Source organism: Micropterus dolomieu, linkage group LG13 (genome assembly GCF_021292245.1).
Source record: "Micropterus dolomieu isolate WLL.071019.BEF.003 ecotype Adirondacks linkage group LG13, ASM2129224v1, whole genome shotgun sequence".
Lineage (NCBI taxonomy): Eukaryota > Metazoa > Chordata > Actinopteri > Centrarchiformes > Centrarchidae > Micropterus > Micropterus dolomieu.
The window spans coordinates 12616721-12634639 of record NC_060162.1 but is presented as its reverse complement, the minus strand read 5'-3'; the positions used below and the strand labels follow the sequence as shown (position 1 = coordinate 12634639).

At 39.5% G+C, this 17919-nt stretch overlaps 1 protein-coding gene across 1 annotated transcript in view; it reads right to left on the bottom strand.

Moving 5' to 3' along the window:
* Window positions 1–14903, bottom strand: part of LOC123981503 (astrotactin-2-like) — a 28044-nt gene extending 13141 nt beyond the window's left edge. Inside the window, exon 1 of the mRNA XM_046066363.1 lies at window positions 14306–14903. Coding sequence (XP_045922319.1) covers window positions 14306–14708 — 403 coding nt within the window. The 5' untranslated portion in view covers window positions 14709–14903. The remainder of the gene's footprint in view (window positions 1–14305) is intronic.
* Window positions 14904–17919: the final 3016 nt, after the last annotated feature.

The window sequence follows — 17919 nt, the reverse complement described above, 5'->3', positions numbered from 1 at the left end:
GTTGTTGGTGCCAGATGGGCCGGTCTGAGTATTTCACAATCTGCTCAGTTACTGGGATTTTCACGCACAACCATTTCTAGGGTTTACAAAGAATGGTGTGAAAAGGGAAAAAACATCCAGTATGCGGCAGTCCTGTGGGTGAAAATGCCTTGTTGATGCTAGAGGTCAGAGGAGAATGGGCCGACTGATTCAAGCTGATAGAAGAGCAACTTTGACTGAAATAACCACTCGTTACAACCGAGGTATGCAGCAAAGCATTTGTGAAGCCACAACACGCACAACCTTGAGGCGGATGGGCTACAACAGCAGAAGACCCCACCGGGTACCACTCATCTCCACTACAAATAGGAAAAAGAGCTAACCAAAATTGGACAGTTGAAGACTGGAAAAATGTTGCCTGGTCTGATGAGTCTCGATTTCTGTTGAGACATTCAGATGGTAGAGTCAGAATTTGGCGTAAACAGAATGAGAACATGGATCCATCGTGACTTGTTACCACTGTGCAGGCTGGTGGTGGTGGTGTAATGGTGTGGGGGATGTTTTCTTGGCACACTTTAGGCTCCTCAGTGCCAATTGGGCATCGTTTAAATGCCACGGCCTACCTGAGCATTGTTTCTCACCATGTCCATCCCTTTATGGCCACCATGTACCCATCCTCTGACGGCTACTTCCAGCAGGATAATGCACCATGTCACAAAACTCGAATCATTTCAAATTGGTTTCTTGAACATGACAATGAGTTGAAAATGAACATGGCCCCCACAGTCACCAGATCTCAACCCAATAGAGCATCTTTGGGATGTGGTGGAACGGGAGCTTCGTGCCCTGGATGTGCATCCCACAAATCTCCATCAACTGCAAGATGCTATCCTATCAATATGGGCCAACATTTCTAAAGAATGCTTTCAGCACCTTGTTGAATCAATGCCACGTAGAATTAAGGCAGTTCTGAAGGCGAAAGGGGGTCAAACACAGTATTAGTATGGTGTTCCTAATAATCCTTTAGGTGAGTGTATGGCCTGATCTATTCACTTCAATTATGTGTACTACGCATGCGTCAGCAATGCGCCGGTAGACCGTAACATTTTGCTAGGAGAAGAGTAAATATCAGAGTGGCTTTTACTAGTTGGTGTGAGCTCAAAGCTAAAATGATGCAGAGCTGGCCTTCTTTTTGTTGGCCTAGTAAGTAATGACTAGCTGGCTTACCATGTCTTGTGTTGTTGTGCTCGCTTGATGTTTGCCTGCGTAGACTCAAGCTAAATCAACAACAGACAGAGGTCTCACAGACAGAAGTATAGCCACATGCTGAACATCTTGAGTAGATGTTGGCAGTGCTTGAAGCGGCAAAAATAGGTGCCCCCCCAGTTTTCTCCCAATAAGTTAATATACAGCCTATTACGATATACATTTCAACGTTTAATGCTGTAAAAAAAAAATAAATGAGAAAAGAAAAAAAGCTTTCAATAAATGTTTTTGAAGTGCGTGAATAAATCCAAAATTGTAACCCTAACCCTGGGTCGTCAGTGCACATGTGTAGGCGTAGCGTGTAGGTAGTGGCAGTCTATCCACATACATCAACTACTTGGGCAGAAATATGTATCGGTCGCAGTCTTCTGCAAATAAAATCCAAAAGTCAGACAGACGCCAAGACAGTGTGTCCATTCAGTGTTTTGCATAAACGTGCTCAAACAGTGCCGATTACTGATCATGCTCAGGTGAACTAGGGCTGGGCAATAAAACGATAATGGTAATTATTGTGATACATCCATCCATTCATCGTCAACTGCTTATCCTGCGTACAGGGCCGCGGGGGGGCTGGAGCCAATCCCAGCTGACATTGGGCGAAAGGCGGGGTACACCCCGGACAGGTCGCCAGTCCATCGCAGGATTATCGTGATACAATCTTCCTCAATAACAAATGTTCAATAAATATTTGATTTAATTTGAATCACAAACGAATCAGCACTTTCTTTTCTATTAAGATGTTTATTGTGTTGAGGAAAAGGGACTGAATAAAGATTTGACTTTATTTTTCTCATGCATATTTGTTGTTTTGAATGTTCTACCTCAGTGAAGTGATCCACTGTGTGATACCAGGCTGCTTTTTGGCATCAAGTGTTTGTCATGTTCTGACCATAAAGAAACGTTTAAAAGCACAATTAACCATCTGGTTTCTTCAGGAGCAAAAAAATCAGCCTTTAAATTTATAATAATAAAAATAATGATTGAATAATGATTTTACTATTTCTGTCCATATCGCCCAGCCCTTACTCATACACTGCTGTGTTAAACTCAATATAAACTACTAAAATAACAGAAAAGAGTAACTTACACATAATAAAGAAAGGTAGCAAGAAAACGATGCCGGACATAACTTAAGTTTCACTTTCACTTTCCGGCCGAGTTAATGCACAAGCGCACCGCTAAAGGGAGGTAAATAATCCATGGAGGAAAACAAATCACGGTGAAAGACATACTTTAGAAAGTTATTTTAATTTTTTGGACCTGCGCAAATGAGAGGAGGACGTGATGTAGGCTACAGTTGTTTGAGCTAGACAGAACGATCGGTCTTCCTCCAACCACTTTAACTTGCGTCTCCCAATCTTGCAGCCACGACTGACGATAACATGACAGGCAGCCAGACGTCAACGTCTGCAGCTAACGTAAACGTAACATATGAGTTCTATTAATGGCAGGGTCTCACATTGTCAATTACTAAAAGAAAATCATACAAATACACACTAATTACACCTAGGCGTTTTAGGCGACAGCGCGTGACAATTTCCCAACCGCCTTAAACGCACCATCGGCAGATTTAATAGCATATTTATGGTAAATTTAAGACCTTTTAAGACTTTTTAAGGAGCCGCGGGAACCCGGAACTAATAGACAGTGGCAGCGCCAATGTCGGGCTTAGCAACAGTAACTAAGGGGGGCGGAGCTTAGCGAAGAGTCGGTTCACCAAAAGCAACACTGGCGAGTTACTTTCTGCACACGGCTGCTTACCCGAGCTTCTCTTCTCCCTGCTCTGAAGAGAAGAGACTGAAAAGAGGACGTTGACGGAGGAAATTAATAATAAGAGAAGAAGAGAGTTTTGTGAAATAAAAGGCTGCAATACAGTAGCAAAGCTGGTATTCTAGTAAGTAATATTGCCATGTCTTGTGTTGTCGCTCTTGCTTGATGTTTGGTTGTGTTAGTAAAGTTATCAACTTGCTAGTTTTAGAAGTAATGTAATCATAAGAATGATTAATGATTAATTATGCATACTCTTTTCCTCAAAGTTAAGAATGCAACTTTTTAATTAACTTTGCATCTGCCAGGCTCCTCGGTATGAGGACTGAAAAAGTTGGATCGATACATCCCAACCAAAAACACAACGTGTAATATAATGTTCCTAACTAAATAACTAACTTGGAAGAGTAGTTTTGAGAAGAACTAGAAATTTGACTTTGAAACAATGACATTGTATCGTACAGTATATCATCTTTGCCCTTTGGCAGATATGGTGCGGCCTTTGGGGATCTTGTACACACAGAGATGTGAGAATATTTTACCAAAAGAGCCGATAGTCACACAGCTTCACCCCTCAGCACTTTTTTCAATAAAAAAAGAAATGGAAGTATAGTTGATTTCTTAATGTCAACCAAGCGACTAGGACTGCAACTAAAAATAATTTTCAATACAGAATAATCTCTAGGTTTTTTTTGGTTTTGTTTATTCTTTAAAACACTTAAAATAATGTTGCAAAACAAATTTGTATATATCTGGTTGTAACTTTAGTTCAATAAGTAAATCGGATGAAATTGGATAGGCACAACTAAGCATCTGTTGTATCTACAAATGTTATCTGTTTACTGAACACTCCAGTAACTGCTTTACGATAAGACACCTGTTCCCCAATATGACCACTGAGAAAACAAAATGCCCAGAACAGGTTGGTTCCTCACTTTTTTCCCCCCAGAAAGAGAACATAGGGCGATTAAAAAACCTTCATGCCCCTCTAGGGGAGGAACCTCACTGATTTTCTCCCTGTTTGCTTCATATGTGATTTATTCATTTAGAAGAGGTGATATTAGCATTAAAAGGCAGACACGCCACTGTACATGCGTTTTTCATTCTCCCTCTTAAAGTGTAATAGTGTAAAACAGACGGGGGAGTATATGTCTACATGCCTGTGTGTGTGTGTGTGTAACTTATCAACACTTGTTATATCACCACTGGGTCTATGCATGGCTTCATTACTTAAATTGTATTTGTGTAGAGTCTTAATCATATCAGCTTTAATTTGTATAGCTCGGCAAACAGTCCACTTCTCACACTAAATTGATAATGATGGATAACTCCTTAAATACGTACAGTATGAAGAGCATATATATCATTTACAAACCTGCCACAAAAATAAAGAGCTGCAGTGTGTCCATTGTTCACCTTGACAATGCTCTTAACCAGTCTGAAGACACATCACCTACCAGTGACCTCGGGAGAGCATGCTATGCTGTGTTACACTTCCAAGGGTAATTGCTGTTAGATCAGAGCTAATCCAGAGCCAGACAAAATACCTGAAGAAATGCACACTGTGTGCTCTGCCTGTGAATGGAGGAGAGGAGGATACAGCCATGACATACCAATGAGCTTCCTTTGGATAAGCATACAATGTGTGAGGCCAAATGTCCATTTCCCCCTAAGGCTTATCAGAAGTGCATAGTGCTGAAAACAACTCTATTCAATTTCACCGATGCTGTATGAAAGAAAAGATTAAATCTGACTGCCATTTTAGAACGTCTCAAACAGAAAGTGTGAAGTTTAATAATAATGGCGTGGAAACACATTGCATTTCATCAATTTAAAAACCTTACAGGCACCCATCCTTCAAGATTTATAATGATCACACAAAATGTCTCCATGAGCCATGTCGATGCATAATGAAAAACAACAATTGCAAACAAAAACACATTTCAAGGAGATGTTGTTATAGGCACCCCTGCTAACCAAACGGTTATGAATTACTGAATGTATGATTCTCTTTGTGATTCTCAAAGACAAAACAAGTCCCTTTGTGAAACTTGTACACAATGCTGCCATTATCTAACAAACCAACAGTGTCTCTTAATCTAAACCACCTGAGGTCATACACAATATTTGGTCACATCTTACTGACTTCTCAGAGTGGAGAAAATATCTATGTTTTGTTTGAAATCAATGGGCTGATATTATCCAGACTGACAACTGGAAAAAGAAGACTTAGAACATGTGTCCCTGTGCAGATAAAGCCAACTCCACCAGGAACTTGGACAGATGTGTGCATGATCGAGCATGAAAAAAATAAATAAATAAAATAGTGGGAGGGAACCCATCAGTCGAGGGGAGATTAATGGTGCACATTCTTTATCTGAAAGGAAATCTCATAGATTGTACAGCTTGGAGGGAATGCAAATAGGTACAAACACACCAGCATAGATAAAAGGTTTAAAATCTTTTGTAGGAACCATGGGGATATAACGGTAGTGAGCTGTACAGAGCTGGCACGTTTCCAAGGTGCAGAGCAAATTCTGGTGGGAATCAAATTTTATGGGTCTTAAACATCATTGTGACCAGCTTATATGAACAATGACTCTCCTTCTCCTCTTTGAAACACACACACTGCTTGTCATGTTTGCAAAATAAAACCCTTAAGTGATTTCAATAAGTCCATTAACTAGGTTAGTTGAGACCGTTTGACTATATCGCCACTGTGATAATGAAATAATACACACACACACACACACACACACACACACACACACACACACTCTGCTGGTACTATAAACGCAAGCCATACCCTCCTGCATAAACTGTAAGATTGCAGAAGAAAAAAAATAAAAAATAAAGACAAATACATAGGAAAAACACATTTTGTTGGAATTGTTTTTCCAACAAATGACATTGAATCCTAAATGTATTGAAACATAGAGCATAGTGTTTTGTTAGTAGGAAAATAAAAAAATAAATGAGTATGTTGAGTTCAGAATGAAAGCAGATGGTGAACAATATAGAGTGCGCATCAAAGAAGCAAGGACAAGAGGGAGAGAGCAACTGGACTTTCATCCTGCCTATGATCTGGAATCCAACCTGTCAACCAGTAGGATGACATTTAAAAGCCGTTTGGTACATTTGAAGACAGAGAAGGGGGCGCAAGTGAATTCCCGTGAGCCAGGGTCTGTGTAAACCATATATTTTACTGACATGTTGATGCGGACTCACACTTCTATCTTGTTCCTCACCATCTTACGTATGGCGGATTAATGTCAATTTGATGGATCCACCCATCCGCTTGCTCAAAGAATAAATATAATTTATTTCAGTTTATTTAATTTCAATTCACTTTCCTTCAGCAAAAAGAACATTTTGTGACATCAAAATCACCTACCACAAAAAAATAATAAATAGAAAAAAATATTAAAACATAAAACACTTCTAAAACAGGAAAGGGGAAATGAGGCTACAAAATGGACTAAAACTCTTAACAGCCTATTTTTGGCAATGCACTGTTTTTTATTTCACATTATTCCTTTTAATCCAGAAATATTGAATTGGTCTTTGTTGCCATTTCTGTTATTGGCAAGAAGTGGATGATACAGGCAAGATGGACTTTGAAATTAAATTGCTTGTAGCGATGACTGACTGGTCCATTGATTTGCTCTAAATTAATTATGTATGAAAATGGCACAAAATCACTGCAAGTTAGCATATTCATAAACAGTCTATAAAAAATTACAGTAGTTTTATCGCGGACTCTATAAGATGTAAGCAGCACCACTCTTTCTCAAAAGCTGATTTCCTTGTGTGTCACACAGAGTTGGCTCTGGAGTCTGTAACCGGCTGCCTGAGTATCAGCAGGTAGGTAGACAGCATTTCCATTACAACTCTTGCAAGATAAGTTAGAACTTGCACACAAGTAAGAGCACTGCAGAGGCACAGGAAATTCCACCTGCTCTTGAGCACCCCGATAGCTCTCACATGAGGATGGACTTCACATATTTGAGCAATACTACAGCTTCCAAGCAGAAATCCAAATGTGAGTACACACACACACACACACACACCGCCTTAAGGAGCAAACAGCGTACAAGGCTTTTTTCGCAGCTTATTTCTTTAATTTAGTTTAGACATTCAGGTTTGGACTTCTTACTAACTATTTTGTTCATGCTGGGCAGAAATGTTGCTCCAACCAGAACAAGCTAAAGGTGTTTAGCAGAATAGTTAGCGATCTACCTGTGTACATTGTAAAATATTTAAGAGCAGATGATAAGGAATTTAGAGACCTTTTTAGCATTAATGTGAAACAGCTAACTAATTAACAGCCACATTCTGTTCATTAACTACAATTATAAAATAAATATAGATTTTCTGAAAAGAGTCAATAAATGTTAAATTTTTCAACATTATGTCAAATTAAAATGTTGATTTATCAAATACCAGTATAGTGAATTCAATAATACTTTTGTTATGAATTGGTGTTATATAAATAAATAATTGAAATACCAGAAGAGAAAAACATCACGTTCTTATAGAAGTTATGGAGAAAAAATATTCCAACTCAGAATACTGAACTCACCGTGAACTTAGCAAAACCAATCAAATCACATGAATTAATGATAGAAATTGAGTTGATTCATCCTTTTGTGGCAGAGCTTCCATTTTGTGCAGGTTCTGTAAAATCCAAATAACAGATTGTTAATAGAGGCACAAATCAGCTTAGAAACCTGATGAAAACCTTGATTTCAAGTTGGATTCAATGCTGTGTCTTTTTCCAATTAACCTTTAATGGAAAACTGCCCTTCTGTTACCTGACTTTTATTCAATCAAATCATGGCTTTGTTTGAAAGGTTATGTGTGCTTGTCTTGCAGTAGATTTTTAGTCTTGCAGTTGCTCATGCTGTATTGTCCATAGATGTTGACCGTAGTGATCTGTAGGCAAATTTGAGATCTGTAAAATATTCACCATGTCGGCATAATCATGCTTGGTTTCAAAGATGTTTTGTGCAAGTTGATGGATTTCACCCAAACTCCCTGTGCCCCAAATGCCTGGCTCGCATTATAAAAAGTATTTTACTAAGAGAGCAAATACATTACACAGTTTTTGTCACACAGGGCCTTCTATTATGTGGTGGGGTACACACCAGAGGAGCCCAAGGAGCAAAAAGAGCAACTAAATGGAATTGCTTTTATAAATCAGTGTCACATTATGCATTCAGTGCACAGACTAGAAAGCCTCTCTACAGTATACAAGCAGAAAGTTTATGAATCTTTTGGGAATCAGCTTGCAACATGCTCTCTTGTTAGATACATTATCCAGGCTGTTTGTTGTTACTAGTCCAGCTTTACATATCAAGATAAGTTCTCTTGGACTTACACGGATACACCCACACAAACCAATGCTCAAAGAAACATACAATTGAAGTTACAGAGATAAGAAGGTAAATGGGCAGCATTAAAGACTCTTACAGGGAGACGGACTGATGAAAAAGTTTAGGTTGCCTTTAGTTTTCAAAACTAAAGTCTAAATAAAAGCAGGCTGCTGGTTTCAGTTTACATGAAAAGACACTTGATAGTACTGGTGAGAGTCCCTGGGCTTGTCACTGAACCTATGAAAGGCTTTTGAAGCCATAGTAGAGGTCCTGTGTAAGATGCTAATGGCTGAGATGGCTGTCAGGTTGGTAACAGTAGTTGTGTACACTACATACTGTATATAAAGTATTCTACAAGCAGCATGCTCAGCCCAGATTTCTAAACATCAGAGCCAACTATTACTTTTTATTGAGCCACAGCAATTATATGTATAAGCAGACAACCTAATTTGTTTGAGACATAAGTAAACAGAGCCCACACCTCATGTTTATGTAGAAGGAGGGGTAAACACTTTATCAGGATCTACCCATTTCTTTATTTATCCTGCTACAGTAAATCACCCCAAAAGATTGCATCTTAGCCAACTCATACAATATATGATAAGCAAAAACAACAGAAAAAGCTATTGCATTTTGCCATTCCGTCATTTGCAGAACATTATCTTTGATCTTCTTTGCCAATTAATAAAATGGAGGAGGAAAAAAATGTATAAACAATTGTGAATGTTGTTGCTTTGCATAAATCGGGGGGGGGGGGGAGCAAGAAAAACTGAGCTTGTGCATTCATTAGGGGTATTTACATAAACTTCTTTGTTCAGTCCAACAAAGATAACTACAATGCGCCTCTCAGCAATGGTAATAATCAAATGATTATCTTTAGATCAAAGCTGTCCACCTCTGCCACAAGGCAAGACTAGAGAGACTGACGGTAAAACAAAGCATTACTAAATACAGTTCCCGCAAAGAAGTGCAACCAGCACGGGTCACTGACCACAATTCATTCATCCTTTCCATTCCATCACTTAGGCCTGTAACCATAAAGCTAAATGAGCACGATTCTTCACTCCATGTCTGTCAAATGAGTTTCCCATTGGGTGAGGTGACACAACCTCACAATCTGTCGTTTGTTCTTTATAATTTATGCAGAGGACCATTGAAGTTGTTATTGTTGAAGTCATTATGGCCCAACACCTTCCTGAGACACTTAATGCCGTTTTCACCTTTGTGTACACATGGTCTGAGGAATGAAAATGTACATTCTCAATGCACATTTTCACATGTAGGAAATACATTTTCTTTGTGTTTGCACTTAAATAAATAAATAAAAGAATAAATATGGAACCGAAGAGGTAGCTGACAAATCAGTGGAAACAAACAACTTCAAAGTTCCTCACAGCAAGCTGTAAAACATAAATTTAAATTAAAATAGAATACCAGAAAATCCCCACCAGATACTGCAGCCAACCTGATGCAAGACATTTCTCACCACTACTTAGCAGACGAGGGGCTGTTCTACTAGCCAGTCAGAAGACCAATTGCAGAGCTTCTTTTGTGTCATAAACCTGCCACATGAGACTGTGGCAGGGCATTACATGTACAGAATGGGGTTAGGACCAGAATTCACACTACAAATGAGAGTGCCAGTAGTAAAGCATTCATCTTAAACAAGACAACTTGCTATATGTCTATTATAGCAGGTCAAAAGATGATAAATAGACCATTTGATGGTCTACACAAGCGCCACCATAGATCCTACTCTCTATGCTCGCTTGGCACCCTCTGTATATCAGTTGGGTGAGCTTGTTTATAAGTATTCCTAACTACACTCCACTCAAAACAGCGCCAAATTAAGTGCTATGCTACAATTTAAAAAGTCCTCCTGAAATTTCACACCTTTGCTTTAGCTCCACACCATGTAATAACTCCCCTCTCTCCTGTTGACCTTATCCCCCTCTTCATTGCTTGTCCAGCAGTGCTAAGCTCAACCCCTGACATAAGATTGAGATGTAGTGCAGTGTGTACATGTTCTGTGCCACAGAGAACAGTGTGCTCCAGTGTAGGCATTCTTTTTTTTTCCCATTTTACCACTGTTGCTTTTAATCTCCCATCTCTAAGCAAGCAGAGTTTGCTGTAACTCTGAAAGACTCAGGAAGGCACAGAGGGGAAACGGAGAGACAAGTAAAGGCTGGTGACATGCCAGAGTTTGATACGATGCAAAAAAAATAAAAATAAAAGACAAAGATGTGGTGTAAAATGAAAAGTGTAAAGATTTAGTGCACTTTGACAGACAGGGACGATAAAGGACAGGGAGACAATTGAATGTTTTCGATCTCATGTTAAGTGCCTGAAGGTTTTCAAAAAGGTGAACTCCTAATTAGGTGTTTACCAAGTCAGCCATGTTGCTAAACGTATTGATTTCCACCCAGACCCATCACTTAAAATGAGCAAATAAAATTCTCTAGCAGCATAGAAATTCACTCCCTTTAATTTCAAAGCATGATGCTACAAAATTGCATTGCCAACATATTTTGCACGTTGCACACTACAACTGCATTACAAATTGGCATTAAGATTCTAAAGTATTGTTCAACAGTAGAATGATAGTGTAGTGCTAGGAAACACCTGAAGCTGAAAATTTGACCATTGAATTCCTTGAATGTGCCCCCCCCCCCCCCCAAACATGCTAAAATGCATCCACACACAAAAAAAACAAACAATAAAACATATCAGCAATTCCAATTCTAATCATTTTACCAGAAAGGTAAAGCTGTGTGTGTTTATTGAATACAGTGATTTATCTCACTGTTGGCTTTATTATTATTTTCCACACATAAGGAAAGGGCTAAGAAAACAAAATAAGAAAGAGGGAGGGGGAGGAGCCCTGTACATTTCCTCTGCACTGCCCTTTCAGCTCATCCATTCTCCATGACACTTCAGGTAATAAATCAAAGCTGAGCAAGTAGGCCCAAGTGGGAAGGGGACTTGACGTCCCCTGCTGTCCCCACTCCCCCTTTCCTTAACCTCTGATGTTGGTTCGACAAAACAATCGGACATCTGACAATATCAAAGAAACAGAAACAAGACTATGCTCATTATATTGTAGTTTCAAAGGCATTTGGCTAATAAGGTATGCTCCAGTATTTTGAAATCTCTGAGGTACCATTTTTTAAAAATGGTAAGTGAATTTTGTTGAAAGGAAAGAAATACAGCTGCTGTGAGGAGGCGTAATGTAACACATGGTTTGTACCTATACTTGTTAGGCAAGTGTGGCACAGCAGTAAATGCTGAATGTTAAAGCATAATACTGAGAACAAAGTCTGTTAATCTGTTTCTAAAATAAAAATGGCAATTAAAGCATGAGGTCAAAAAGTCCTTTGCCAAGAAAAGAAAAAAAGACCGAGCAGGTGTCTCAAGTGTAATGAGACACCAAGTGCAACTTTTAATGTTTATTCTCTGGTATCAGAACCCATGAGAAAAGTTAAGATTACATTACTGGAGGCAGCATGTGCCTTGTCGTTAGTCTGCATTGTCACAAGCACTGATGTTAACAGCTTTCTGAAAGCTTCAGAACAACAGACATTCATGAAAAGAATAGAGTGTGGGTGGGTGGTTTCCTCAATCTAATATTGTCTACACACTATACAGTCCTATATAATGTTTACTAGAATAAAAAAAAAAAAAAAAAGGAATAAATAAAAATTTACAATGCCCATGCTCAAAACCACATAACTTGTGCCTGTCTGACTGTATATCTGGTAAGGCTTAAGCTTTTGTAACATCCTGGACCATCAAAACTCGCAATTTTAATACGAGAGAGAGGTAAAATGATTAGGTAGAATATTGATGCGACAAAGGCAATTCTGATAATACGAATTCACCGTCTATGGAATTCAACTTGCTCATTCTGTTTTACTAAATCAACAACACTGTGTATTTTAATGATGTCAGGTACAGCATTTGATCTCACAAGCAGAACTCAAGCCATTTATACATCGATGAAGAGAAAAGCTGTCGAGATGACCTAAAGCATTATGGTGTTGAACGCGAAATACATGGTATACACATGTGACACCATAATGTCTACTTCCTGACTCCTGTGTCAGGATCTTAACACGCACATGTAAGCTTTGATACAAAAACAGTGAAGTATTTTTTTTTGTTATATATCACTGTATCCTGGCAGACAACACATAGATTAAATGAAAATATCATTAAGACTGTAATTTAATATAAACATATGTTACTGCTGTTTTTCTTAATGGTATCAATTCCTACTTAATGTCTTAAATATCAGTTTTGTAGTGACAACATTATGATTTGTCATGGATGCAACCACTTGCAAGCAATTCTTTCATTTCACAGTGTTGTCAACAGCGTGAACAAACATGCTTGCATTAAAACTATTAAAAGCCCCATTTCTCCTCCTCCCTCCACAGCATGCAGCCATGCACTGGAAGGGTGAAGCAGCAAATTTGCTAGCTGGCTGACTGGGAGGACAGAGAGGCCTTTCTCACCAGTCAACGGCTGTCCTTAATGAGAATAGAAAGTGATTTACTAGCTTAATGCTCCAGACCTCAGCCTGCCTGCCCGCCTTTGCTTCACGCAGCCAATCGGCACTCTTCATACAGAGAATGAAACTGAGACCAGGGAAAGAAAGAAAAAAAAGAAGATGGCAAGCCAGAGTCCAAAAACTGCAGTAATGAGACATGGATTCTCTCAGTACCTCACATCACTGATCCCCACAAAGTCTTTGTGCATCTTTGTATTTGCCATATAACAGGTTTTCTATCATACTGAGCCAATACAGTTGCCCTGAATTGATTGGGAACTGTAAAACACACAGCATCTTTTGCAATTACAGTGCACCATGTGTGGCTTATTGCAGTTAACATACATTACTGTGCCACATGCACTCTCTGCACACCTTCCAAAACACAGTCGTAAAAACAGTTGCTTGGCTCACACAGCAAAGGGGCGAAGAACATCCATCTTTCACATGACTCTGTGACATAAGTGGGGAAATATGGAGAAAGCAAGGTAAGCAAGTCCCCTTCATGCATAGCCGGCTCCTCTTACAAAGTAAATATCTTTTGTGGAGGTTGAAAGGCAAATACACTGTCCCGCCATTACTTGCTCTATGATTATCCAATCAGTGCTGCTATTCCCAAGGCCATTTTAAAGCCAGTGGCATTTACATAGGACTTGCGATGACCTGTCAAAGACCAGTGTTGTTGCCGTTTTCATTCACTTCTATCTCTGACAGAACAGCAGGTTCCCTTAAAACCTAGCCATGGCCAAATGTTGACAGTGAAGTAAACTCTAACCTAGTACTTTAATATGTTACACTTATACCACCAGCAATGCATGTGTGCCTTCAATTATAAAGTCAAGTGAGGATAAACTACCAATTTCATGCACATTTCCAGGGCCAAATTGCGTCCCTTGATTGGGGCACCATACTTAGTGTATGCATGAAATTTGAAGTCATAATCATATTGTACCACAAAATAGAAAAGCCAGACAGAAAGAGAGACAGAGTATGAAGGAGGGGGGCCAGAGGAGGAAATGGATAGTCACTTAAACATGAGTGGTACTTTGTGGTAGCCCATGTTTCATACAAAAAGCAGTGTTGTTAAGTAAAACAAGGAAAAGAGGGAATTTGTGTATTATAGTTTTACCTGGATTATGGGTTGCACATCATGCTGGCTAGATAACATTCTAGCTACCCTGACATCTAAGCAAGGGAATGGAAACAGGACAGGTGCTTAAACGCCAGGGAGTACCCGTGTTTGGGGAATGTAGCTCTTGGTTGCACACAGCCTATACCAGTGTGCATGGTCCCTATGCGCACGAAATGTGCAGCTATGTTGACAGGTTATCATCGTGGAGGGGAAACACAGTACCAAAGCAGTTCTTACCGAGTGTGAAGTAGGGGAGAGCTGTGTTGTCAAGATCATCCATTACGGAAATTCGCCCAGGTAGGTCGGTCCTAACGAATAACAGGAGTCGGGATTCCCCTCCTCCTCCTCCTCCTCCTCCTCCAGTTCCTCCTCCAGCAGCACCACCTGCTCCAGCAGCACCCCCTCCTCCTCCGACCACGTTCCCCGAGGCTCCGCCGGTGAAGCTGAACTCGTTCTCCCGGAGTACGGGCAGGGTCGAGACGGTAACCGATTTCACCTCACATGGCGTATCCGCTTCGTTCTCTTTGTCCCGATCTTCGTCGGGCGATGTTGCCCCCCTGTTTGCGTGGACGGCCAAGTTTTCTGTTAAAAAGAGCCCCACGAGAAGGACGCGGAGGTGCAGCAGCAATACCCTCGCCATCCCGCTCCTTGTGTGTGGTTCTCTCGCTTTGAGTGGGGCTCATAAGCAGTCCGTTCACTTATAGTACAGTCGCTGCAAAGGAGTCGCGTCCGTCCAGGAGGCGGCAGCACAGGTGTAGTGTGAATGACATCTTTCGGCTCCTCACACCACATCCATTTGTGTTCACGCTGTGGGGCAACAAATCACTGATACTCGGAAAAGCACGTGTCCTTCGTAAAGACAGATATGAGGTGGAGTCAGCATGATAAGTAGTAGCGATCTCTGTCACGCTGCTTTTTTGTCAAAACCATCCAAAATATTTGGCCAAGTAATAATGGGTCCATTCTGAAAGAGTAAGAATAAGAGCTAAGATGCCTTAAATCACATAGCCTACTTTGGATTTTTTTTTTTTTTTAAATCAGTGAATCAGGTGGGCTAGATCTTGGACTGTCATATAGGCTAAGCCAATACAGTAGTTAGTAGTAGGCCTAAATGAATAAACAAATGTTTTATTTAGGCCTACATATAGACTTACCTCGGTTTTACCTATCTTTGTGAGGTTCAGAGTTCATACTTGACCCTGAACACAGCAGTTAACAAAACAATATAGCCTATAGCCTATATGGGAGAGCAGGGTGATTTGAGCCTGTGGGCAAGTTGAGCCACCCCTTGTATCTGGGTAACAAAATTAGACATACACAAAATTGGTCATTTGACCACACATTTTTGAAGAATCATCCATTTCACTCACCCTGTGATGGAGAGAAGCTCATGGAACAATTGATATAAGTTCAATAAACTGTTTTTTCACCTTTCAGAGTTTTTCTTTTTAATCTCACATGTTAATGCTTTAGGAAGTTACAGTAAGAGGCGATACTGTTAGCATGATGTTACCTTTAAACTGCTGTATGACACAAGTTTGTTAAAATGGTACGGATGGGGTAATTTGAGCTAAAAGACCTGAGGGCAGTCAAGCCAGGTGTGTAATTCTACACCGCATTCTTACATTTTATCACCAAAATAATGAGACATGAATTTTAAACCAGAAGCCATCATGCCATGCTTCTATAAATGGAAGACAGACAGAGCTTTAACTCCTCTTGTGGATTTGGACAGATCAGTGGGAGAGGTACACAATGGGATGTCCATACGTCAGGTGGCAAGGGACATGAAGATCAACAGGATGACTTTTAGGGGGTACATTATGAAACATATCAAAAACCTAGCAGCAAAGAAAAAATGACATTGATGTCCCAGATAGTCATATATTTATTTTTTTAGGTCTGAAGTGATTATTCCCAGGAAAGCACTGTCACATCCTGAAAAATTTGAGTACATATTTTAGTTAGAGACCTTACTATCATGTCCTTACTTTAAAGATCCCTCAAGTAAAAACAAGCTCAACTCAATTCAGGAAAACACAATAATTCATGTTTAACACACTACAAGGTCCTTAAATAGTGATAAATAATAAACAGTGGAAAAACAGATGCGTAAGCACTACTACTAATTGCCTCCCTCATTTCATAAACAAGGCCTCTGGTCTGCAATTTACCATGCCCTAACAGACTCAGCACCAAGTGCTCAGCAAAGAGATTTTCATTCATCCATACACCTACTGTCAATTCATTCACTGTTGAAACAGATCTTTTCAAATATTAAAAGCTACGTTAAGTCTACTACTTCAACTGAATCTGCAGTTTCACCTGGAAGATTCCAGTTCAAACCAAAGACAATTCGTCCTACCTGGAAATATATCATCTCTGGTGACTGCAACCGAAATGAAATTGAGCAAATTTTTCAAAAATGATAAGGTGTTCATGAAATAAATACAATAGTTACAATATACAAATCAGTACAAAAATATAAATAAGTTACACAGATGTAAATTTAAAAAGAAAAGAAAGTTAATAAAAGTTTTTCTTCACTCAATGGTTACATTAACTAACATCATTTCTCCCTTCCTAAACCTCGGTCCAAGACCTCAGACTCAAGCTGGTATGTTGATGCAATGCAGTCACATCAATATCAACAATGGCTCATCACTAGTTGATTGTTCATATCAGCTGTTTCATATCTATATAATTTTGGAAGGGGAAAAAAGTTAAGTTTTTTGTTATCAATTTGTGTAACCTACTTACTGTTGGTTGGGATTTTTTGGATCACCCAGACTTTAGAATAAATCTGAATACTTGTTTGCCTCTGTGAGTCTTCCCATCATTACTGCATTTGACCTCTGAGGGCGAGAGAGACAATCTCCATCCTTGTGCTCTGTCCATGGTGCTGACACATCTAAACAGTGCTGAGAATGAATTGAGGAGTCTCACAACCTGAGGGAAGAAGCTGCCCTGGAGATTGGTGGTATTACAGCGGATACTTCTGTATCTCTTGCCAAACCACAGCAAGGTGATCAGGCTAGGCTGGGGTGGGTACTGTCTATTAGTATCCTTTGAGCTCTGCGTAGGCACCTCAACTCACTGATGCTTGGCAAATGGGTACCAATGATCTTCTTAATAACCTGCTGCAGAGCCCTCCTGTCCAGGGCCATACACATCCCACGGTTTACAGTCGGGATGCTTTCTATTGCTCTTCTGTAAAAGTTAATAATTTACTGTCCCAATTCCTAATTACATACAAGTTTGTCAAATCAGAATCAGCTTTTATTGCCAGGTATGTGTACACATATGAGGAATTTGACTCAGGATTGTGCATTGCTCACCATGTGCTTACTCATGCAAAAATACAAAATCACAATAATAAAAATAAAATAAAATCATACACAGACTTCAGTGTAGACAACACAAATATACACACTATGAACAAAAACAATATAGACATATTGACAAATAGTGCAGTGAGCAGAGTGCAAAGGATGCAGGAGTATGTACATGTCAGAGGTGGATGTGATAAACAGGTACATATACATGCATACATGTACACATGTACACAGTGCAATGAAGCATTGTGCAAAGGATGCTGGAATAAATAAGTATAAGTACTGTAGTATGGAAGTATGTAGTACTTTGTACTACCACTGATTTTCATAGTAGCATGTTTGTGCAATTAGTACCCCAGAAATTGATGTAGCCATCTTTAGCGTACTAACAGTAAAGGATACAAGACAGGCACCAAAAGACATCAATGGTACAGTGACTTTAGAACACAGCTGTCGATCGTACATGACAAAGAAAGAGCAAAATATTTTACCAAATATTTGATATCTTCCTGAAGC